The sequence below is a fragment of the Cryptomeria japonica genome, chromosome 5 (assembly GCF_030272615.1).
Source record: "Cryptomeria japonica chromosome 5, Sugi_1.0, whole genome shotgun sequence".
In the NCBI taxonomy this organism is placed as follows: domain Eukaryota; kingdom Viridiplantae; phylum Streptophyta; class Pinopsida; order Cupressales; family Cupressaceae; genus Cryptomeria; species Cryptomeria japonica.
In genome coordinates, this window is record NC_081409.1 from 479312304 (window position 1) to 479338073 (window position 25770).

A 25770-nucleotide genomic window follows, 5' to 3' on the forward strand; every position below is an offset into this window, starting at 1 on the left:
GATCCAGCTTCTTGCTTACAACTTCCATGAGATTTTTGGTATAGGAGGCTTTAATTCAACAGATTTTAATCATCTAAGCATAATTCGAGATATAATCTATTGATTTAGATGGTTATGTTAAGATTTTGCAAGCTAGGGTTTCGATATATGTACCTAGGGTTTTAGGCCATATTGAGATTTTGATGAATTGATGAATTATCAGCTTTAGAGCTGAAATTCTTAGCCTAGGTGATTGATTTACACTTCCAAGCATTCATATCCTATCATAAAGCTAACTTGGACAACTCTCACAGGTAGGACATGGCTGGAGCATGGCAAACTCTCATAAAGGAGAACTTAAAGGAAGATGCAATGGTTTCCAAGATTGTGTCATTTTGGAGCAATGTAGGAGATATCAACTTTGGTCAATTCCAAATGAAGAAATTCCATAGACCACTATACACCACCAAGCCTTCCGGATACTCCAAGATGATGATCGAAAGCAAGATAGTCAAAGTGGCAGGCTTCCCTCCAGCAGTGCAGTGCAATGAACTGATTGTTGTGTGCGCCAAGCATTACGATACAAGCAAGACAATGATGGTGCTTGGCCTCTCATTTGGTATCCAAAGAAAATATATCGTTATGCTGTCGGAATGACTTTAGACTTCTTCAAGGGTGAAAACCTCCTAGATCCTTCTTTCCAGTTTCGAGTGTGAGACATCACTCCTAGCCGTGGTTCCAATTTGTGAACTATTTGGTGATACTTGAGATTGCATTGGGTGTGTTTGTGAAGAGTTGTGTGCTGCTGCGTTTTTTTGGTGTTGCTGGTGTGTGTTGGCTGGAAGTGTAATTTGTTCGTAGCTATCTGCATGTTGGGTACATCGTTCTGGGTGAAGGCTCATTGGACGTGTATCGGAGAGACAATAGTTCTCCTACATTGACATGGCATTTGGGGGACTCTCCAATTTATGGTTACAAATCAAAATATTCAGCTAAATTGCCATTTCCAGATTTGCATTGGGTTGCGTGCATCACTTTTTCTACTCTCGAGTTGTCGTTTCAAGGTATTGAGCTGATCGCCTATGTTATACTATTCATTTGCATTTGGTTTGGCATGATTTCATTCACTTTTGAGAAAGTTACAAGCATTTTAGTGGATTTGGGTGTGGCTGGTTCTGCGTTTTATTGACTCTAATTTCAGAACAGCAAGTAGTGACTTTGTTGTGAGAATTTGATATTGAATACTTGAGATATGTACTTAACTCTATCTTCTCTCGCATATCTATCTTTGTAAGATTGTTTCAGTAGTACTAATCAATCATTCTAGTTGCCTTATATGGTATTTCCCACTGAACAAGTGCAAGAGGATGGCTTAGCCGCCTTCATGTTTTGTAATTCAGCTTTGTCCTCCCACTGAGTAAGTGGTTGAGTGATATTGTCCTCCCGCTGAAATATGCGGTTGAGTGATAGTTTTATGTAAAGGTCCTCCCGCTGCATAAGCGGTAGAGTGATTTGGTTTTGGTTATGCTCTTGTTACCTTGGCTGGTTTACTGCCAAGTTCTTGGTCTTCATCCCGCTGAAAAGTGGAAGGGGTTGGCTTGTCGCCCAGTATTGTACTTGCATTGTAATTTCCCGCAGATCAGTGAGCTAACAAACCCCTTATCACTGTATGCTCTCACCTTCCCACACTAGGCTCTTGGTGATCAGAAAGTGGAAGGGTTACTTTCAGTAGTATTGAGATTATATTTCCTAGCTTTAACGGGTGCATTGTAGTATTTGTTGTGTTCAAAAACCGAAAAAATTAGTGGGAATATTACAATGGTATCAGAGCTGGTTTTCCTACCAACCTGTGTGTTCCGAGTGATCACAGTTCTCCTTGAGTGACAGAGAAACAGTGGTTGATTCAATGGCAGAGAGAACATCAAATCGGAAGGTTGCCATTGGGGTTGTGGAGAGAGTTGAGAAAAAGTTCGACACTATGATGGACATGATATCCCAGTTGATCAAATTCTCCATGAGTGATAGAGAAATCGGTTTTTCCTACCATCCTGTGCTTTCAGCAGAAATTCAGAGTTTAATGACGGGTTCATATGAGGAGAAGATTAGAGAAGAAATTCTTGGCATGTTTGAGGAATATGATACACTTCCTCAAGTCATTAAGGAAGAATTATCTTTCAATTGTTTCATGAACCACCATCCAAAATTATGCTACAAGATTGAGTTTGCACAGAAAAAATACCATATGATAGCTCTTACTCTGTTTGCTCAAGAGGAGGAAAGAAAAACTTCAAGTGAGGAGCTTGAGAAGGTTGATGATGATTCCCATGTCATGCATGCAACTACCATTGATGAGGTTGTCATTTAAGAAGAGGAAAAAACAATATTTGAGGTTGTGCATGATGAATCTCTTAATGTTTCTTATGGAGCTAGTGACAGTGTCGAATGCACTCATGTGCTTCTAGAGGAAGAGAAGATGAAAATTGAAGATGTTAAACAAGAGGAAAAGGTTAACACATTGTTGTGTGGAGATCCATATTATGAAGCTGAAAATATTGCAGCTAATGATGAAGTTCCTAATGACCAAGAGGCTGTCCTATTTTCTGAGTTTAAAATATGCCAAAATGATGACATTCAAGGGCAGATTTAGAGGACCAATCAGAAATTGCATTTCAGAACAATGGTGTTGAGACTCATAGTTTGAAGAATGAGCTTGAACAAATTCTAAAAGTCTGTGAGCAATGTCTTAAATTGGAATTTTCAGATTTAGGACAGCAGGATTGTTGGTCTAAGTTGGAAAAAGGAAATACTTTTCAGATTGTTGATAACCCATTGTTTGAGATGGGTATAATAGTGAAAACATATGACAATCCACTTTTTGAGTAGGAAGATGGAACGTCACTTGGTTCTAGCCTTGCACTTGGTGAAAATAACAATGTGTGGAAACCAAGAGAAGAATCAAGATTGAAGTTGGATGATACGTGGAGCTATGGTGAGCACTTTTTAACTAAACAAAGTAATCAACCCTTTAGCACTTGGGATCCAGGTGTGATGGCACCTAGCGAAGACAAGGAACCTGTGTGGGATGAATTTCCCTTTGACCCTGATGAGGCTCAAAAAACAGATTGTGTTGTAGAGTTAGAGGACCATATGGTTCTTGATGAAGGAAAACTTAAAGAAGTTTTGAAATACAAATCTGATTTACCCATTCATGAAGTTGGTGGTAAGCAAAAACTTGAAGATCTAGTAGAATCTAATCCTCTTCATGATATTGAGCAATTGCAGCTAGTGGGTGGTAAAGAAAAGGAGTCTTGGAGCAGCTTTGCGGGCAGCGAAGACAAGAAACAAAGTTTTGATTTTCAGTTACAGCCAATGACCAGTACACCACCTTTAAATATTCACGAGTGGAAGGATAAATTCATGAGGTCCTTTGAGAATGAGGTGCGAGTTCTATCTGGGTTTGACCATACACATAGTTTGATAGAAGAACTATATTGGAAGGCTCAAATTGAAGATAGACGGAAAGGAGTTAAGGATGAAGTTACTCTCCCCAATCTGCAACTCATCAAAGACTCTTTGGAGACATTGAAATTAGAGTGCATACAATTGATCACAGATTGTGGTTATGCCATCAAATCTGCAAAGAAGATCCTTAGTGCTTTCCAAGGAAAAGAGAGGAAGCTTGAAGAGCTTACTCTTGAGCTTGAGTCAACAAAGGACATGTTAGAAAATACTCAGTTGGTTCTAATGCAGGTAGAAGATCATTTTGCTGATTTCAAACATTTAAGAGAGCAAGAGAATAGAGAAATGGCCAAGGAGATCAATCATGTAATGGAGGAGCTTGATTGCATTCAGGAGGAGAATGATCTTGCTCTTTATCCCCAAAGATCAGAAAAAGTGATTTTGGAGCAAAAGATGTTTGGGTGGAACATGACTCTGATAGTAATCAAGAGGTTGATAGGCCGTTGTTCGATACAGATGTTGATTGGACATTTGTTAATCCACTTTTCAAGTTTGATGTGGGAATTCCTTTTCACTTCAGTGATGAGGGTGGATCACATTGCAGAGTCTGGGATCTAGGTGCAATTTGCAACCATGAGACATTGTTTCAAAATTGGAGCATTGATCAAATGCATACTCTTGGGCATCTTCTTTGGAAAAGAATGGATCAGATTTTCAGATTTGGGCTTGTTGATTGGTTGCAGATTAGCCACTTCACTTTATGGTTTGCTCTCATTCAGGGGATTTGGTGCAATTTCTTTGGTCATACAAGTAATGGTTTTCAACTGGAGATTGCTTGGAGATGGTTTCCAGCCTTGGACATGAGCAGATGTGTTGTTTTGGACGACGATTTCCTGTGTTGCAGCAGTTGTTCATCTTTTGGATGCTGACTTTCCTAAAATCGGATCTCAAGACAATCATTTCAAACTTGGTGGGCTACTGGTGTACTCTTTTCCAGACTTATAGTCTCCTGGCAGGACGGGTTTGTGGTCTCAAGTGAGAGGTATGACGAGTAGGGGCAATCAGTATCCGTGTATGGGAAGTGTTCAAGCTCTAACTAGAGGCTATCCTTATGCCCTTTCTTCTTCTTATGGTTGGGACAACGAACCTTTGCTCTCTTTGGTTCAATTTTTCGAGGTGCTTGGGGTGGGAACTATAAGAGTTTTCAGAAATCTCCATGGTTGTAACAGAATAATTCAATTGAGGCCTAGTAGATTCATGTGCAGATATGAGTATGAGTTTGTTGAGCTCTTGCAAAGGACTGCTTTCCTCTTTGCAAAAAGATTTGGAGATGTCACATTGACAGTCGTGGATCTATTAGATACCATATGGAGATGTGTTGTGGAGTTTGAACGTGAGTTGAGTAGACCTTATTTTCTATTGCCCAAGCTTGTGATAGACAGTGGCACTGTTAATGTTGATTACTTAGAGCCTTATGGGCACGAGATGTTGCATGATATTGATTTAAGTCCTTCAGGAATTTTCAGTTTGAGTATCATAGATGGTAACATTTTGGAGTTACAAGGGAGGTTAGTGCAATTTTGGCGTGATGTTTTCACTGATGTGATCAGGGTGGCGCAGCGTCGACATCGTGGGTTCTTCTTGAGATGGATATGGTACCCTGGGCTCGTACTTGTTTGGGTGTGGATCAATTTAAAATTTTCTAGAGTTGTAGTGGCATTGCTTGAGGACAAGAAATTTTGGGAAGGGTGGATTGTAATGTCCCCTTCTTAGTGATGTGCATTTAGTGGTCCATTGACCTATTCCGGAGACCCGTAGGCTATTTGGAAAGGAGAATTAGGGTTTCCAACTTTTGTGGAGTTCTGCACGAGCTTTTTAGGGTTTGTCACGAGGGAATTCTTCAGTTCTGCTTATGGATCCCTTCTGGGTTTTCCATGAACTCCAGGGTGGCATAACATGCATTTAATTATTTGGTGAAGTCAGAACTTACTATTTTTAGTAAGTTAGGGATTGGTTGTTTGGAATCTTAGATGATGCAGTTCTACTGATCTTTCCAAGCTCTTTCTCTGGGTGCAAAGATTATGTTTTTCGGGGAAGTATTTCTTGACTTACTATATTTAGTAAGTGGCTGTGTTGAGCATTTCTATTTTTGGCAGTCTCGGACAAGGTCCTGACTCAGCACAGTTCAGTGGTCTTCATCGCACAACTTCATCCTTGATTTTGGTATTAATCAGTATTGGAGTTATAAGTTATTTAATTAAGTATTAATTCCTTATCCTAAGGTTTGATATTTAATTATTTTTATTACTGATTAATTGTGTTATGGGCAACTTAGGAAAAATATCTATATGCCAGCAATATTGTTATTTTCCTAAGTCAGTGGCATTAAAAAGGTGGCGTTGAGAAAGATGAAATATATCATGTTTATATTATTTTATATTGCAAAGTTGTCACCTAGGAAAAAGTTTGAGCTTTGCCTAGGGAGTTTGGGAAAATTAACGCCATGTCTAGGGGAGGCTATCACATGAAATGAAATTGAATTTCAATGGTTTTGGGCACCATTTGCATTTGAATTTCAGAGGCAAAAAACTATAAATACAGGTGCTTGGCCTCTCATTTGGTATCCAGAGAAAATATATCGTTATGTTGTCGGAATGACTCCAGACTTCTTCGAAGGTGAAAACCTCCTAGATCCTTCTTTCCAGTTTCGAGTGTGAGACATCACTCCTAGTTGTGGTTCGAATTTGTGAACTATTTGGTGATACTTGGGATTGCATTGGGTGTGTTTGGGAAGAGTTGTGTGCTGCTGCGTTTTATTGGTGTTGCTGGTGTGTGTTGGCTGGAAGTGTAATTTGTTCGTAGCTATCTGCGTGTTGGGTGCAACGTTCTGGGTGAAGGCTCATTGGAAGCGTATCAGAGAGACAATAGTTCTCCTACATTGGCGTGGCATTTGGGGGACTCTCCAATTTATGGTTGCAAATCGAAATATTCAACTAAATCCCCATTTCCAGATTTGCATTGGGTTGCGTGCATCACTTTTGCTGCTCTCAAGTTGTCGTTTCAAGGTATTGAACTGATCGCCTATGTTATACTATTCATTTGCATTTGGTTTGGCATGATTTCATTCACTTTTGAGAAAGTTACGAGCATTTTAGTGGATTTGGGTGTGGTTGGTTCTGTGTTTTATTGACTCTGATTTCAGAACAGCAAGTAGTGATTTTGTTGTGAGAATTTGATATTGAATACTTGAGATATGTACTTAACTCTATCTCCTCTCGCATCTCTATCTTTGTAAGATTGTTTCAATAGTACTGATCAATCATTCTAGTTGCCTTATATGGTATTGTCCTCCCGCTGAAATATGCGGTTGAGTAAGTTGTAGAGTGATATTGTCCTCCCGCTGAAATATGCGATTGAGTGATAGTTTTATGTAAAGGTCCTCTCGCTACATAAGCGGTAGAGTGATTTGGTTCTGGTTATGCTCTTGTTACCTTGGTTGGTTTACTGCCAAGTTCTTGGTCTTCATCCCACTGAAAAGTGGAAGGGGTGGCTTGCCACCCAGTATTGTACTTGCATTGTAATTTCCATCAAATCAGTGAGCTGACGAACCCCTTATCACCGTATGCTCTCTCACCCATAGTTGAAAAACTCGGACTTGCCACGGACTCGACAAACCAAAAATTTGGACTCGGACTCACCACAGACTCGGCAAACCAAAAATTTGGACTCGGACTCAGACTTGTGAAAGACTCGTGAAAGACTCGAGAAGGACTCCGCAAAAAAAAAAACCGTAGTTTTACAAAAAAACATAAAGAAATTAATGCATTTAGAGAACATAAGAGCCATAATTGAAACATTACACATGTCACATACTCATAGTTTCAAACTTTCAACTCTAAAATGTATAATACCAAGATTTCTTCAATGCTAATTATGCTTTTATATGGAGCCTAATCAGACTCAGAGGTTAAATTTTCCCTACTTCCATCGGCACAATTTCTCCGTATATTTTTCGATGGGGGTTTGGGGGCAGCGCCCCCAAGTTGGGGTCAAGGGGCATCACCGAAGGATCCTAAAATTTGACTAAGTCTAGAAAATTGAAGAATCCTCCAAAAACTAGATTTTGCATTATAACTCCTGGAGGTCCGAAACCACTCTCAAACATCCTGACAGTATATATGGAATATAACTTAAAGTATAAGAAAATCTTTCTTCTTTCTTATACTTAAATGTTATATTCCATTTATGAATCCTGATGGAGAGACCAAATTTTTTCACATGTTTCGGCCTCTTTTTTTAGTCTACCCGAATTTTAATAAAGGCGTCTGGTGTTATTTTTCTTTTATTTTTCACTCCCTCGGTTATGCCAAATGAAGGCAAAAAAAATTTTAAAAAACTCAATTTTAAAGCTTGCATGACTTTTTTTCTGGGTCGCGCGAGTCCATGCAAAAGACTCGCATGAGTCTTTCATATGGACTCGCCAGGACTCGCCTCGCGAGTCCTTGGCGAGCCAACTCGTGGCTCCCATGAACTCGCGAGTCCGTGGCGAGTCCACGAGTTTTAAAACTATGCTCTCACCTTCCCACATTGGGCTCTTGGTGATCAGAAAGTGGAAGGATTACTGTCAGTAGTATTGAGATTATATTTCCTAACTTTAACGGGTGCATTGTAGTATTTGTTGTGTTCAAAAACAGAAAAAATTAGTGGGAATATAACAAAGAGCAAGGATTCAGCACATGCATTCTATGATGATGATCCCATAATCAACAAATACTTGCTATTGAAGAGCAAGCTTGCCTTATCCAAGATACCCACCAAGCTCCGCCAAATCGACTTCAAAGAAGAATTCAATGATCTAATCACATTGCTTAACCAGATTGTAGGAGCTCCTCACACTTCTCAATTTGAGAACTGGATGTTTTAGTTCATGGAGATCATATCAACTGGAAAGGAGGGAATCAATTGGGCAATGATTATTAGTAGTAACATTGATATACAACTCAAGAGACTTGAGCGAACCAAGACAGTCTACATGAGCACATACATCATCTATTCACTTGCCAGAGCTCAAGAATATGCAGGATTAATCTATAGAGGTCCAATCGGTACAAGAGTCGCAGAATGGAGGGCATGTGAGTCATACACACAATTGCAATACCCTGGTAAGACACATTATAGGAGGGTGAATGATGCATTCACTATGCACAACACCAGAACATTGCAATGTGGCATTCATCAAAGACTATCCCCACAAGCGAAGGAGCTAATAGAGAAGTTCAGTGCTTGGTTTATTCAGTTTCCCAAATTCACCTACATAAGAATACAAGGATGCTCTTGCCCTCCCTACATGCTACCATGATATCCTACCAACAGGCTAGTATTGCTTGAGTTGGTGAGGCAATTGATAGTGTACAACAAAGTTCAAAAGAATAAACACAAGACAAGGATTCCATTTCCCATCTTAGTAGGACAGTCATTGGAGGTGTGCCCGTCTTTACAAGTGGCACAGAATGTGGATGAAGAATTGAACTCTCTCCATTTAATTACATACTCTTCAAGAGATAGCTTTGATCCCTACGACAGCATCAAAAGATCGAGTGGAAGAAGACAAAAGCATAAGTTGCAACTGGAAGATCATTTCATGAATGCTAAGGATGATCTTGATATAAGGAAAAGAATGTGTTCGAGGCTACCTATTGATATTGTTAGAGCAAGAAAGGTCTTTGATGTTCCTAACCAAGCACAAGGTAGTGGAAGGCACCTCTTACCAGTATATGAGCAAGAGAAAGATAAAGAAGTAAAGATCAATTCGATTGAGGTAGAAGTCACCAACCTGAAAGAATTAATGAGGCCAGTCCTTTCATATACAAAGCGATGGGTAGATGCTCAAACCCATGCATTAAAGACCCAAGGCACTTAGCTGACATTTAAATTAATGGGAGAAGTAGAGTCTTCCGATGATGAGAATCGAAGAGAAAGGAAGTGCCACCCAGTCCACTCATTCCAAAGAATCGAAGAGAAAGGAAATCAACAAAGAAGAACCTACAAAGAAAAGGCATAAATCAGGTTTACACCGCCCTTCTACCAATACCTCTTTCGTGCACGAAATAGAAACAAATCAAGCAACTACCTAGGAGGATCACCCACCAAGAGGAAGTATAGATCATGAATTAAACAAGTTTATGGAATCTACAATTCAAAAGAACAAGTGCGAAAGGAAGGACAAGGGAAAGCAACCAGTGGATCAAGACAAGGCAATCCCACCTAAGCAAATCAATGAGAAGGCAAGCAATGATGCATATGTAAGTATTGAAGATGAAGATCAGAAGTTACATCCTCACCTCGAGAAGATCAGCAATTGAAAGAACTGCAAGTCAGACAAGAAAGATCAGCTACTCCTGTATGGCTAAGGGAGAGATTGGCAAAGGAAGTGATAGTAGAAGAGGAAGATGATCCCATTGAGTTAGACAGCCTCCTGGATAGAACTCGAGAGATTGAGAAGAAGGTAGTAAACATGTCCAAGATGACAAGAGATGGTGAAGGATCCAGAATAATACAAATTGCCACTCCAAGGGTAGACAAGCCAGAAGATGAGATCACAACAGAGGAATATGACTTGGAGACTATTGATTTAGGTCCTCCGACTACTGATCAGGCATTGGAAGATATGAATGACACAGTGAAGACAGTTCACAACATGCTAAAGTTGTAAGTAGAAAAGAATAAGAAGTTGGAGAAAGAAAACAGCATATTGAGAAGTCAACTACAACAACTCAAGCAACCGATAAGGCAGCATGATCCTTTGGCTACACCACCACCATTGCCTCCTCCCAACTCGATGATTTTGAAAAAATGAAAGCTTCAACACAACTGATGGATACTTGGATCAACAAGACTTTCAAGAGAGTGAATGCATTTGTAAAGGAGTTGCTGGATATATTTGATAGAGCTATGAGCATTCTTGAAAGAACTCAAGTGCTCATGACGACATATGATACTTTTGTCTACACTAGAGATTTCACCAAACCTATATTACAAGTAATAAAGAGTACGTCGAGGCAAACATTAATGAAAGAAAGAATATTGAAAGATGGACAATCACCTGATTTCCAACAATGGTGTAATTTGCTTTGCACGAGAAAAGTCATTTTTGAAGATATCACTAGAGGATGGACTCAAGTTGATCAAGCAATTCTTAAGATCTTGGATGTAGCCGAGATCATTCTTAAGGAGAAGAAAAATGAAGGAATTGATATTGATGCTGATCAGCTAGCTGAGCGAGTGAAGGTCATATTCATCGGAACAGATGGATCAACTTCCGAGAGGCAATTGGATGATATCCATTCATTTACCGTACTTGCTGGCAAGACAAGAGATTCCAGGCCAAGATGGGAGGTGACCTTTGCTTTAAGCTTGGATGAAGTCAGTTACTTAGAAGAACAATTGAAGAACCTGTCAACGGCTCCAATAACTGAGATTGAATCAGTGACGTCCAGATTCATTGAATTTGCCAAAAGAGAAAAGGATAAGGGCAATAGGATTCTAGAAGATAGTTTGTTATGATCCTATGTGGCGTCAATTTTTCCTATTGGGGGATTTTTCGTCGTATTTTGTGCCAAATGGATGTCACATTTACATTGGCTGACATTTAATAATTTGCAATAATTAGGTATTTTGGTTGTTACAAACCCTAATTAGGGTCTAGGTGGCAAAATCTGGGACCTCGATTCTAATTTAATCTTGGCCATTCATTGTAATTGAGAGCTCTATATAAGCTCAATTCATTTCATTTGTAAGGATCAATTAGAAGAGTTTTGAAGAATTGTTGCTAGATGCTGAAAAAATTTAATAAAATCATTGAAGTATTTGTGACCTATTGAGTTTTGAAGCATTTGCTTGTTTCTTCAACCCTTTTATGAGAGAAGTTAATATTTGAATGAAAGATGCATGTGCATGATTGAAAGTGAAGCTAGTTGTTCATACTACTAGTACTCCATCGATGGTGAAGTATCTTGCGTAGTCGACTGAACCTATTTCAGCCAAAGCTTAACTTCAATTACTATTCCATCATTGATATGCTTCATCTTGAAGGTGTCTATGTTTGTGGTAGTGATTTTAAAATCACCAAGCTACCCCTAGAAGATTGCACTAGCATTGTGGATATGTTTATAACATGTCAAAGCAAGTTGAGCTCACTTGAAATTGTCCATTGTCTTAAATTCTTAGCATTAGCGTAGCATTCCTAAACCTTACTCTTTTTTAATTTTTTTATCAAAGACCAGTAGTAGTAGGAAAGAGAGCGATATGGCAACATCATTCGGAGACCTTCATTCCATTGAACTTGAATTTAGCAAAGAACAACTACATAAGTCCCCTCGTAGGTACAGCAAATCGCATCAATACCATTGAAGCTATCCAACACGTCAAGACCTAACATCAAGAACCTTGGACTTGTCTCAAGTAATCCTTTTGCTAATCTTCAGCATTTGAGAAGTCTTTGTTCAAGAGAGGTTAGAGTATTCAATACTTTTATTTTGTGTTCGATCGTGCATAAAAAAACCACCAACAGGTCTATTGTTAAGCTGTTAATTACCAACATTGGAAATCTATTTGAATATTGCCTGAGCTAGATTTAGTATTTGTGCAGAAAATTGTGTAACAAGCTTGCTTTGTATGCAAGCAATCTACTCCTAGTGCAGGAATGTTTTTAATTATTTTTCAGGCAATTTTTTTGTATAAAATTATTATAAGTGTTCGAACTGTGTATTTTGCAGCTCAAATAGTAAATGAAATGTTTTGTCATTATGTGTTATTGCACTTCTATGAGTTGAATATGACTTAACAATCATTGGAAGCTTCGTACCGCAGTAGCTACTAAATTGATTGTTGTAACTTCAAATGCAATTATCATGTTTAGCTCATAATGTCTTCTGTACATTATATGGTATTATGGAGTGAATTGAAGTGCTTTTTTCTGCTGATTTCAATATTTGTATAGCAGGTCATAGTGCAAGGGCTCATATAGATCTGTATGTCATCCCCTCTTCTAATTTAAGTAGTAGTTTTAGTTTAAATGAATCCTAGCCTTATGTGTATTTGTTCTGTTCAGTTTCTACCTTTAGCCAAATAATGCAAGCGTGGTTCTTGATGTAGGACTTACTACCAATCAAAAGGCATAAAAACCTACCACCTTGAGCACAAGCACTAAATAACCTTGTGCCCTCATTTGTGAACTAAAAAGAAAGGTTTCAGTTTTAAGTTAGTTTGTATTGCATGCTTAAAAACCCAGCCCAAAAAGCATTGTGCATAAAGTAAATAGCAAGCATATATCGTTCGGAATAGGGTTTTAGATTGGTTTTTGTTAACAAGGAGCTTCACTTTCTAATTTAAAGAGCAGTTCTACCACGCATCTGTTCTGTTTTGTGTCACACTCAAAGGTGCAAATTGAAACACTAACAAAGTATAGCATAAGTCATTTTAAGGGGAATCCTAGACATGGTGGCTGACTGTTAACATAACTCAAAGCACCTTATATATCAATGTTCGCCAAGAATGGCATTATGCCACTCCAGCTGCTTGAGGCACAATTTCAAGTGAAATGCTGTCAAGTTATGGTGCTGCAAATATCAGATGTCTAAAATACATCTTCCATTTTATGGCATTCAAATCAAATTATTATCTAAAAGGCAAACATTAACAAATATAGAAAATATTCTTGCAGCTGCCTTTTAGATCCGATGAGAAATAACCTTCAAATTTTAAGAGGTTTTAGAAGAAACGAGGAACAAAGGTCTGCCTAAATGGCAAAGGCAGTTTATTAACATCACATGTGAAGACCTCATTTGTTCCTTACAAAAAAACATTACAATCACACTTAAAAATGCTCATATTGAGCAGAAATACCTTGGAGCCCAGGTTGAAAATTCATGGGCCCAATTTGGCAACACAGCTTTCGGTGCAATAATCATATGTGGCCCTGTCACTCCCTTATTTTCCATCAAGTAGGCAATCAATGCTATTGTCTGGATTGTCTTTCCTAGACCCATTTCATCGGCCAGAATTCCATTCAAATTGTTGTTGAATAAAGAAAGCATCCATTGAAGACCCTCTAGTTGATAAGGGCGAAGTTCTCCACCTACAAGCATTGCAGGTTGCTCGGTGACCTGCAAATATTTTTAAATAGGAGAAGCAGTCAGGCAAAAACTAGCTACAACGCCCATCATCAAACAACTATAAGAAATGAAGCTCAAACATTTTTTATTACAACAATCTAAGCTTTCTGGTTGCTAAAGGCCATATTCATGAACACAAGTACTGCTAATAAATGTATGAATTATCTCAGTTAGCAACCATCTCAATTGACTTCATTGATCTTAATCATGAAAAGAATTAGCATAAAAAAAATTAAGATGCCAGCCGCATCATCTTAGTCCAATCAAATAAAGCGTTTAACAGGTTAAGTTGCAATTAAATGACCAAAAGAATTATAATTAAATATAAACCTACATATAAAGAGAGACCTGAGATGATGAAATATTATTTTCTTGATTGATAAATATGATTTAAGACAGAATTAGAGCATTCTCTGAGTACTCCTCAAACCCTGGGGTCCTCTGAGCCCAAGTCCTGGTTCAAGTCTGAGAAGACCTAAACAAGGCCTCCAGTGTCTGTCACATAATGTTGTGCTCGTAGAAACTTTCTAGATATCATATTTAGAAATTTACTGTGTTGATATCAAATCCGTGACAGTTTATTGTTGAGATTTTTGGCAGACTGAATAAAAGCGAATTTTCAGCCTGCCAAATCAGAATCCGGTAACACTGATTCAAACAACAATAAACTTTTCCTTGCCCAACTTATTCCTAAATTATTCCATCCAACTGAAACAACAAACCAAAAACAAAATAGGGAAACAAAACAAAACTAGAAACAGTTCATTTTAATTACTTCAGAAGTGAACATAAGATTTTTAAGGTATATTCAGAAGACAAAAAGGGTAAAGATGTTTAGCAAGACACAAAATCCAAATTATGTGTCAACAAATAATACGGCAATTATAACTAGAGAAATATATTTTCTTTATGTAAGAGGATCTGATATTGTATTCTTTTCTGAAGAAGGCAAAATCATGACTTCAGGAAAGAAGAAATGTTACCTCACCTCTTTGGATACCACGTCTTCACACATAGAGGCAGATATAACAACATAAGATAAGGAACAATTATGTATAAATTAAGAATTAAAGAATATAAGATAGTGGAAATTATGTATCAATATAAGGGCATAACAAAATGCCATGTCAATCAAAGGCATGCGCTTAAGCAAGGGATGCGCAAGTTTTAACAAGAATTGTAAACTTTCTTCATCATTGCAAGCGCAATATATAAGATAATGCACTACACATTTTATCATTTCTTCCAGTGTTCATTCAAAGTGCTCCAAGGTTATTGATCTAATTTTCAACAAAGGATATCCTATAGAAGTTGCCATCAAGAAGAGGATGCATTGTCAAGGTTTCAAGTTTCTTCTAAGGATCTGTCATGGTCAAAACAAAGGTGCTACATAAGAATCATTGGGACGAGCCAACTATCAAACTAGTTATTTTTAGTTCATTTCTATTATAGGAGTATCACTATTTTGAGATGATCTCCTAGTAGATCCATTCAAAGGCATTCTATTTAGGGCGTTCTTGTTTTAAATAATCTATTTCAGACAATTTCATATTGTCTTTCTTGGATTGCAAGCAAAACCATTTTTAGCATAGGAACTGCACTATGTTTTTTATCTATTTCAGACAATTTCACCATTTGTCTTTCTTGGCCGTCCATTTTCATTTTTGGGGCCTCTATAAGGGGTTCGCCCCTTCATTTGTAAAAGAGGGAAAATTTGTATGAGATTGTTCCTATAAGCTATCAGGGTAATAAGAAGTAACTCATTGCTTTTGGTGATTACTTGGGTTATTTTGAAAGTTTGCATGGTTTCTCTTCCTCAAGTTGTTAGATTTGTTTTCGAGTAATTAGATGAATGAAATAGATAATATTGCTTCATGGTGAAATCATTTGCTCATACCTTTTGCAAATAGATGATTTCTGTTTGCAATGTAAGGTTGGACTGAGCCCTTTTACGTGTATGTTTAACTTCGATCATTGAATGAACATTGTTTGTCTTGATGGAGTTCATTAATGATAGGAAAATCTTTTGCACAACCCTTGAAGATTGCACCTCCCTTTGCATAGTTGTCTAAAGTTGGCGAAACAAAGTGTCATCGATTTCACCTAAGCAATTGTTGTCTTTCAAGTTCTTTAGATTTAGATTACAACCTCTCAATCCCTTCACTCATTTACTTCCCACATATTCCATTGAGAAAACATTCCAAAAAATACTTATCATTGCTAAATCATTCACCCTTTTCCCTTGAAATCCAAATTTGTTCATGTCTTCTTAAAGGATTCTTCCACTTTACACAAAGTTTCCCTTGGATTACCAGCATACATCAAGCCAAACAAGCTCATATCCATCACAAAGTCACAAGTTCGCAGTAGGAACCTTGGAATCACTTGTATGATCTTCCGCAATCTTAGCAAACACGGGATTTTGCTCAAAACAGGATAGTGTTCGTTGGAAACTTTATTCTATGTTGGTGGCCGTAAAACACCCATCAACAGGTACCTTGCAAGAAGTCTCCAGATGCAAAAGGGATGAATATGAGTCAAAATGTTTTTTCTCTTTAGTCAAGGTACTATTTGAAACACTTTAATGTTTCATTCTATACTGTCCCCTAATTAGTTATACTTTAATTTAACCTAAATTTGGCCAAATCTATAAACAAAGTAATTGGGTTTTATAGGCATACCTTTGTATACTGTTTTCCTGCAACAAAATTACAGAACATATATGAAATATATTTAAAACTGAAATATAAATTATATTAAATGATGCCAAAACTGCTATATTAATGACTGTTAGAATTATAATTGTCAAATATAATCAGATTATTATATTTCCCAGATGAAATCAGATTATTATATAAAGTCAGTTAGTAATCAATTCCTTTAGTCCATTAGTTAGATAGGGTGTCCAAGAAACCATCCCTCCTAGGCCCAAGGGCAGAATACCATATCCCCCCTTGGCTCCATGTGGCACGTGTTAGGCATCCATCATGGAGTGGCGTACCCAGTGAGATGTTCTATCATCATTCCCCCTCATCTCAACTACCTTCTCTCTTAAGCCCAAGAGAAGATGCTTCACCCCTCTTGGCTCCATGTGGCAGGTGTTAGGCATCCAATATGGAGTGGCATACTTAAGAGAGAGAGTCCATCATTTACAGTGAATCATTTATTATATTTATTCGATCCATCTTATGATGATAATCAATTATATTTGACATAATTACCATTTTACATTAATTTACATTATTGCCTTATATTATCAGACATTACATTAGTTTACATTATTTGTATCAGTATTAATCATTTATTCCATTACAGGCAATCTATTATTACTTATGTTATTAGCATTATATGAATTTAAAACATTACAATAATTGGTGTAAACTGTATTTGATTGTACTTTGTATTCTTGGACTTATGTGCAGATATATATATTTATAACAGTATTGTAATTTTAATATTGTCTAAATAATTTCATATAATTTGCCTCTCAAATTAATATCATAATAATACCTTTCATTTGATTAAGATACAACAATTATATTTTAATGATACAGATAGATTTTAATATAATTATAATTTACTGACAGCTATATCTTAATATTAAATCAGAACTTAGACTTCTACTTACCTGTCCACTGCTGTCTCCTATTTATTTCTGCTGGCAGACCCGATTCTGTTTTCCCTGGGAGACTTTTTTCTGTTCTTCTTTTGTGCTTCCTTCTTATATTTTTCCCCATGTCCCGATTGGCACAAGGAGGGGGGTATTTAACCTCTCCCATATCATGGTGAACAGCCACGATGTTTCTCTTTGCCAGCGCCTATATGAAGGGACATTACTTTTTCCTAGCGGGGCCCTCCATAATCTGACGTGGGTCCAATTAATCCCCTCATCAATTCACAAGGAGTTATCAGGCCTTTGGGAAATTGGTATATTATATATATATATATGTATATATTTTTAATACATCCTTTATATATTGTTAATTATAATAACATTAATCAACACAAAGTGTAAATTAGTAATTTGATATCATTTTAAAATAACAATGTAAAAAAATTAGTAATTTGATATCACTTTAAAATAACAATGTAATATAATGATTTTAATATGGTTTTACATAATATATGGCAACAAATATATTAATTATTTCTACTATTAATGTGGGGACATGACAGTCCTCCCTTCCTGATATTGCTTGTCCTCAAGCAATTTCAAGTTTGGGTTGTCAAATATCTCGGGTCCTTCCCAAGTTGCATCCTCCATTGGTAGTCCTTTCCATTTGACTAGGTATTCTTCAATAATTTTGTTCCTTAGCCTCTTTTCTCATACATTGACGATAGTTTCTGGTTCCAAGATCAACTTCCCTTCATCATCCAAGGGCGGCAATTCAGAGCATGGAAGGGTGTGCTGCCCCAACACCTTTTTGAGGCGGGATACGTGAAATACATTGTGAATTCTGCTAGTGGGGGGGAGTTCCAATTCATAAGCAACTTCTCCTATCTTCTTCAATACCTTGTATGGTCCATAAAATCGGGGTTTGAGTTTTTCAGCCCCACTGCCCTTGATGGATGATTGCTTATATGGCTGTAATCTCGAAAAAACCATATCTCCAATCTCAAATGAGCGTTCAGTCCTCTTCCTGTCAGCATATACCTTCTGCTGGTTCTGGGCTTGCTGCAGGTTGTCCTTGAGTGAGTTCATGATGTCCATATTCTGCTATATGAAGTCCTTGGCTCCGAAACACGACTCTCTATCCGAACCAAATCTCCAAAGGATGTGGTCTCATATCCATATAACGCTCGGAAGGGGCTCATCCCCATAGACATATGGTGAGTAGCATTATAGCAATACTCTCCCAAGTGCAACCATCTAACCCAACTGTTATGCTGTCCTGTGACATAGTTTCTCAAATATCCTTCCAGCCATTTGTTCACAATCTCAATCTGTCCCTCTGTTTGGGGATGATAACTGGTGCTAGGGGTTAATTTTGTCCCTGCTAATTTGAACAATTCTTGCCAAAAAATGCTAAGGAAGCATTTGTCCCAATCACTAACAATATTTCGAGGTAGACCATGTAGCTTGAATACCTCCTTAAAGAATATCTCAGCCACTTGAGGAGCTCTAAAATCTGTTGATATGGCCATAAAGTGTGCATATTTAGTGAGGTGGTCTACCACTACATAGATGCAATCCTTGCCCTACACCTTGGGCAACCCGGTGATGAAATCCATAGAGATGCTCTCCCATTTTTGGTCTGTTATGGGCAAAGGCTGCAGTAGACCTATTGGGAAAGTGTGCTCTTCTTTGTTCTTCTGACACACAAGACACTCATTGGTGTGTTTTAGCACATCTCCCTTAAGTCCTTTCCATGTGCATCTTTCCCTAATCTGCTTGTAAGTTTTAAAGTACCCCTGATGCCCAGATAATGGATTGTCATGGTAGGTTTTCAAAATTTCCTGTTTTAGTCGAGACCCTGGGGTGATGTAGATTCTTCCCTTGTAGAGGATGAGGCCTTCAACAATTTGGAATTTATCATCCTGAATTTAACCTTCTATCAAATCACTTGAGAACTGATCCTTGGCGTATTCAGTGATCAAAGATGTTTTCCATTCTATGGATACTGTCGACATGGAACCAAGATGTGGTCTCTCTGATAATACACAGCTACTACATTGTTCTTACCCTTCATGTACTCAATGTTGAAGTCATATGCCTGCAACTTGGTCACCCACTTTTGTCGCCTATCATTCAAATCCTTCTGACTTGAGAAAAATTTAAGGTTGTTGTGATCTGTCCTCACAATGAACCTCCCACAGATTAGATATTGCCTAAATTTTTCCAGAGCATGCATTATGACTAACATTTCCTTGTCATATACTGAATATGTCCTTTCCATATCTTTGAGTTTCCTGCTTTCAAAAGCTATGGGATGTCTATTTTGCATCAATATTGCTCCGATGCTTTCTCCTGAAGCGTCACAATATAGTTCCAAGGGTGAGTTAAAGTCAAGAGTTGCCAATACAAGGCACGAACTCGTCACTTCCTTCAATCTATCGACAATTGATTGTGCCTTTTCACTCCAAGAGAAAACTCCCTTTATGGTTAAATCGGTGAGTGGTGAGGTCAATTTTGAGAAACCCCTTCATGAACCTCCTGTAATAACTGCACAGCCCCAACAATCCCCTGAGCTGTGTTAGGGTTTTGGGTTTGGGCCAACTTCAGATAGCCTCAATCTTCTCCTCATCAACCTTCACCCCTTGAGCACTGATCTTATGGCCTAAGTACAAAATTTCCTCCATGCCAAATTCACACTTTGCTTGTTTTACAAATAAGGAATGTTGCTCAAGTATGCTTAGTACTTCATCTATATGCTTCAAGTGTTCTTCCCAAAATCTGTTGTAGATCAATATATCATCGAAGAATACCAACAAGAATTTCCTCAATTGTCCTCTGAAAATGTGATTCATACAAGATTGGAAAGTAGTCGGGGCATTAGTTAGCCTAAAAGGTAAGACAAGAAACTCAAAATGTCCATAGTGGCACCGGAAAGCTGTTTATGGTATGTCCTCTCTTAGCCTAATCTAATGGTCACCTAATCTTAGATCAATTTTTGAGAAGTAGACTGCCCCGTGGAGTTCATCAATAAGTCCATCCACTCGAGGAATGGGATATCTATTCTTAATTGTCTTTTTGTTTAATGCTTTGTAGTCGATGCACATTCTCATAGTGCCATCCTTCTTTTTTGAGAGCACAACTGATGATGCAAAGGGGCTGGAGCTGGGTTGAATGTGCCCCATTCTTAACAACTCTTTTATGGTTTTCTCAATTTCTTCCTTATATTTACGGGGATGACGGTAAGGTGTGGTGACAACAGGCTTCGTTCCTTCTTCTAGTTCAATGGAATGCTCAAAACCCCTTTTAGGAGGAAGATTGGGTGGGATGTCACTAAAAACTTTTTAATGCTTCCTTAATATTGGTTGTATGTCAACGTGGGCTGCCTTCCCCTTGAGGGTTGTTCTATCCAAAATCAGACACTAAGCTACCCATTAAACTTCATCATGTCTAAGGGCCTTCTCCATTTTTTTTTTATGAAATTACTCTCGGTCATCTGTCAGATATTCCATGTAAAGTAACCTTCTTTCCTTTATGTACAAAGCATATTTCTAGTTTTGGGTGATCAAAAATAAAACACCCCAAGGAATGTATCCATGGAGTTCCTAATATTACATCTGTGTCACCCATATCTACAATGTAAAATTTGTCTTCAACTGGATGTCTTCCTAGAGTGATCTTGAGTTGGGGAATCTTCTTCCTACTAGAAATGGTGGATCCATCAGCCAATGTCACATTAAATCCCTTGAAATCTTCAATTCCAAGACCCAATTTTGCAGCTAAGTTTTGATCAATAAAATTATGAGTTGCCCCACTGTCAACTAGGGCTGTTACCTTTTGTCCTTTAATCGTTCCTCGGATCCTAAAAGGATAATGTTTGGATGCTTTTGAAATGCAAGCTTCCTTTTCATCATATTCATCCCCCCCTTGTCCTTTTGCATGGATTCACCTCTTCTCCCATTTCTTGGAGCATGGCCTCAATATTGTGAGCTTGACTTCTTTTTCCACACCTGTGTCCTGGTTCCCACTTTTCTTTGCATCTGAAGCATAAGTTTTTCTTCCTAAGATCCTTTTGGTTACAAACATGTCCTGGGCCCCATGGTTCTTTACATTTGAAACATTTCTCCCTTTCCTGTCCTTCCTTTTGCTTACACAAATGCCCTGGTTCCCATTTTTCTTTCCAGTCAAAACATAGTCCTTTCCTTCATAGTTCCTCTCAATCTTTTATGTGAAGGTATTGCTTTTTATGTTTGTCCTTCTCATGGAAGTGTTTGTTTTTCGCTGATGTCTTATTTGAGTAAGATTTTCCCTTTGGTTGGGTGGCATCTAGGTGAGTGGCTTTTTGGATTGCCTCTTGTAGTGTGGAATGATCTAAGGCACTAACTAAGCCATGGGTGCTATCGGACAACCCTTCTACAGAAAGGTAGGTAAGTCTTTATTTTGGTAACTCCCTAAAGTATTTTTGGGGGTGTGTTTGATCAAACCTCTCAATAAGTCTCCTTTTGAAGGACTCATAGGTTTGTATGTTCTTATGATCTTGTGTGACCAACCCATGATCCCACAAATCTAGGGCAACCCCATCTAAGTGCAATATGGCAAATGTTATGGCATCCTTTTTTGTCATGGGACTACGGGTTAAATAGGTTTCCATGTTTTGGGTCCATGCATGTGCTATAGTTTTCCCCGTCCCATCAAAATTTGGAATGCTCAATTTCCCTATCTTGTTTTGGATATCTCGGTTTGGGTGGTGGTCCCTCTCCCTTTGGAAAGTCTTCATTTTAGCCTCACAATAGGTTGGAAAGGGGATGCTCCTTTTGATTTCTGGTTCAAGCCTAGAATACACCATGGCAAGTGCTTCTACATTTGGGTTATTAATCTCTTCATATCCTCTTGAGGATCCCCAAGTATGAAAGGAGGCAAGGTGGCTACGAGGGTGGTCCCATTGTCACTTACTGATTCGCTTGAATTTTCATCCCTATTGTTTCCCTGGTTCGGTCTTAAGTCACACATGGAATTATTTATGTTTTGCAAGGCTACAAGCATGGCTTGATTTGCCTGTTCATTTTTCTCCATAAATGTTCTTAACTCCTGCTCCATAATCCTCTTTCTTTCTCTTTCAAGGGCCCTTAAGGTTCTTTGACTTGGTTGCATCCAAAGTTGAACTACTCGCCACTCGGCAAAACTCGCCAAGGCCTAAAAAAAAAATCGGGAAAAACTCAAAAAAACTTGGCGAAAAACTCGGCAACTTAAAAACACGCTTAAATTTAATTAAAAATGCATGTTTTTTGCAAAATTTAATGAGAAGATGCATCCAATGAGTCAATAAATGAGAACACAAAAGAAACAAGCTGATTTTAGATATATTTAAATGCAAAGTATCTACAAAATCGCATCCTCATGAGGAATGCTGATGGCTGGAAGCCTGGAAGCAAAATAGTAAATAGTTTTTGTAAAACCAAAAGTAAATACATCATTACAATTACAACTTCCTCTTCCCAGCTCTAGCAAAAACTGGGGTAGAGGTAGAACTAGAGGGTCTAGTCCTATAAGCCTGCAATGGGCGTGAGGCGCGTGACTGCGCCTCCTCGCTCAGTATGGCTGGCTCATCCTCCATCCTGGCTGAAGCTATGTCTCCACCTCCTTGTGGCACCAATCCACCCCACTCCTCCTCCATAGCCTACCTTTCGAAATCAGTGATGTCATCCTCGGAAAACAATGAAGGCTGCTCCTATGATGTCCAATCACTATAAGGATCTATATCATCCAAGTCAATTGGACCACCTTCTACTTCCTCTACCTTCCTTATGCGCAATTAAATATTATATTGCACGAAGACAAGGTCAATGAGGTGCTTTTGCGCAAACTTACTCCTCTTCTTTGTGTGGATTGCTTCAAACAAGCTCCAATTGTGCTCACAAACGGATGAACTACAAGGATGACATATGACACTGAGGGCAAATTTTTGAGATGTGGGTTGTTTCCACCCCAATTTTGCCACCAAGCATCTGCAAAATAAATATAAAATCGAAAAGTTAGAAAGCAAAGAGAAAAGAGAAAACATAATTTATCAATCACTTTAGATCCCAAAATCCAAATGGCAAATGTTATACCTGGGGTTTGAGTGGTTCTTCCTCTCCTACCAAGCTCTGAAGAGAATAGCTTACCCCTTGCTTCCTCATAATTTTGGAGTTCGCTCACAATGAGGTCTCTCTCCTCAACATCGGGTACCATCCTCTAAATGGATGTACTGAGGTCCTCCATAACCTCTCCATTAGGATCTGAGTAAGAACCCCCGAACCTAAAACGAGGGTTGAGGAAGTACCCTGCTGCATGAATGGGTTGGTGGAGCTGATTGTTCCACCTCCTATCAATAATTTCCCAAATGGGATCAAATTGAGTCTAACCCCCTTGTAGAAATTTTTTTGATAGACTCCTTGATGCTATCCACGGCCTCATAAATATACCACATTGGGGATTTATCCCCATCCACCAAGCGGAGAACTCTAACCAAGGGCTTTGACAAATACAATTGAAAAATACAAATTACAAAAAGATTAATATAATGAGTCCTTTTGATATAATTACAAGCATAATGTAACTCATTTGAAACAAATTGCTCAAGTTATGCAACAAGGTCCTGATATGGTCAAGGAGGACAACTTGTGTAAAAGTGCCATGAAGGGTAGAGAGGATGTAAATGGTTGTTTTGAGTCCATATACATGTGTTTGGAGGTGCTGATAATGTCCTTGTAAGGTTTTGTCAAGTTTAGAGTCCATATACATGTGATTGAATAAAATATTTATTTGACTTTGAATCTCTCGTTATTGTGAGTAATGTGGTTTCAAATTAATCTTACTTAGGCCGGGTCACCAATTTTTTTTGTTTCCTTTACTTGAATTATTTTCAAGTGGCTCTTGCCGCAACACATTCTTGATTGGATTTCGTCAGCAATTTTTCTTCCTTTCGTGATTTCAAATTATGGACTTTTTCTTTTTCTTTTGCTTCTCTTTTCCTTTCTATGGTGACCTACCCCAAATGTGGTTGCATTGTGAGTCTGTTATGTGTTAAATGTTGTTTCTATCAAGTCCCCTTCGGACCTCTGATAGTATGTGCAAGGGAGAACACCGCAAAGAGTTACACGGAATTCGTAAAATTGTTGAGTAGCGGGGACGTTTAGTAAATAGATGAAATACGTTGGTGGAGTAAATATGTTGGTAAATCCTTTATTGTAACAAGGATAGAAGTGCTTGGGATTGAATGGTCATGCGATGCTCAATAGTCAAGTAAACCAAATGATTAAATCTTACGTTTCCCGAACTTCTGTGAGTACTTTTGTGCGGTTAATAGATAAGGACGATCGGAATGAGTAGCGTAGCGGAAGCATGGTGGGGGAAATTTTGCGGTCTACATGACGAAAGTTCCACGGTTCTGAAGAAATAGGTCACCTAGTTTTAGATGTTCTAAGTGGAATTGACTAAAAATTGGCCTAAAGAGGTGCACTTTTGAGAAATTTATCTCGCTTGGACCCATGTCATGGACTCTTTAGTGATTTTCGGACGTCTTAGGAAGGAATTATAGTGCAAAAGGCCTAATTGTCTACTCATGAGTATACAAATAGATGTTAAAGGAGTATCGATATGCTTAATAGTACAAACTATCTCGATTATGCCTGCTCGATTGATAGAAATTAAGAGTTTTGACCTTCGCAAATGTGGTTAAAGGATGTTACCACAGTAATGTCTCAGCAATTCAGTACTACCTAGTAGCTAGTAGAAGAATTATTACTTGTTGTCTCTTGAGGAATGCATTTGCACTAGATGAAGAAGGCAAGAATGGGGAGCTATAATGTTGAAACCTCACCTTCGGTCACGAATTGACTAGATAATACATAGTTGTCGAAGCTGATATTAGGTAGAATGAATGGACTATTGGCAAGTATGTTGTAGTAGAACTAATTATTGTTTATGCTTAGAGGAGTGTTTGGATCGAGTAACGCTTGATGTATCTTAACCTTTGCGACTTCTGGGAGTAAGTCGAACCCAAGGGGGGGGGGATGTAATGCCCCTCCTTGACCTGTTTGATGTGATACTCGCGATAGGTTCGTTGAGGCCATTGAAGGGTGTTCAGGATTTCGATTAGAACGTTATGGGGACTCACGTTATCTGTTTGTTGCACGGATGATGGTGTAGAGTTCACCCTTGAGCTGACTCCCGTTCCATTTTAGTAGACTTGATCGGATCTTTATTTTGAGCGATGGGTATGATAGATATGATTAGACATACATGATGTGTGGAGGTTATTCTAGTTTTCCATGTGTATCTTATCGATGATTGTAGACATACACTGCATGATTTCATGTTTCCTGATAATAGTGAGTATGCTCATGTTTAGTTACGACTTTATGTGATTTAGATGTTAATATGATGATGATTGATTTCTATGTGTATTTATGTCGGAATTAATGCATAGACGGATAATGTTAGCATTTCAATTTATTATGTACTTTGATAGATTTTACTGATTTTGCTTTATTGTGTAATGGATAT

At 38.2% G+C, this 25770-nt stretch overlaps 1 protein-coding gene across 1 annotated transcript in view; it reads right to left on the reverse strand.

The window, feature by feature from the left end:
• LOC131049734 (probable ATP-dependent DNA helicase CHR12) overlaps positions 1-25770 on the reverse strand; it is a 199935-nt gene that overhangs the window by 85654 nt on the left and 88511 nt on the right. Inside the window, exon 9 of the mRNA XM_057983800.2 lies at positions 13342-13601. Coding sequence (XP_057839783.2) covers positions 13342-13601 — 260 coding nt within the window. The remainder of the gene's footprint in view (positions 1-13341; positions 13602-25770) is intronic.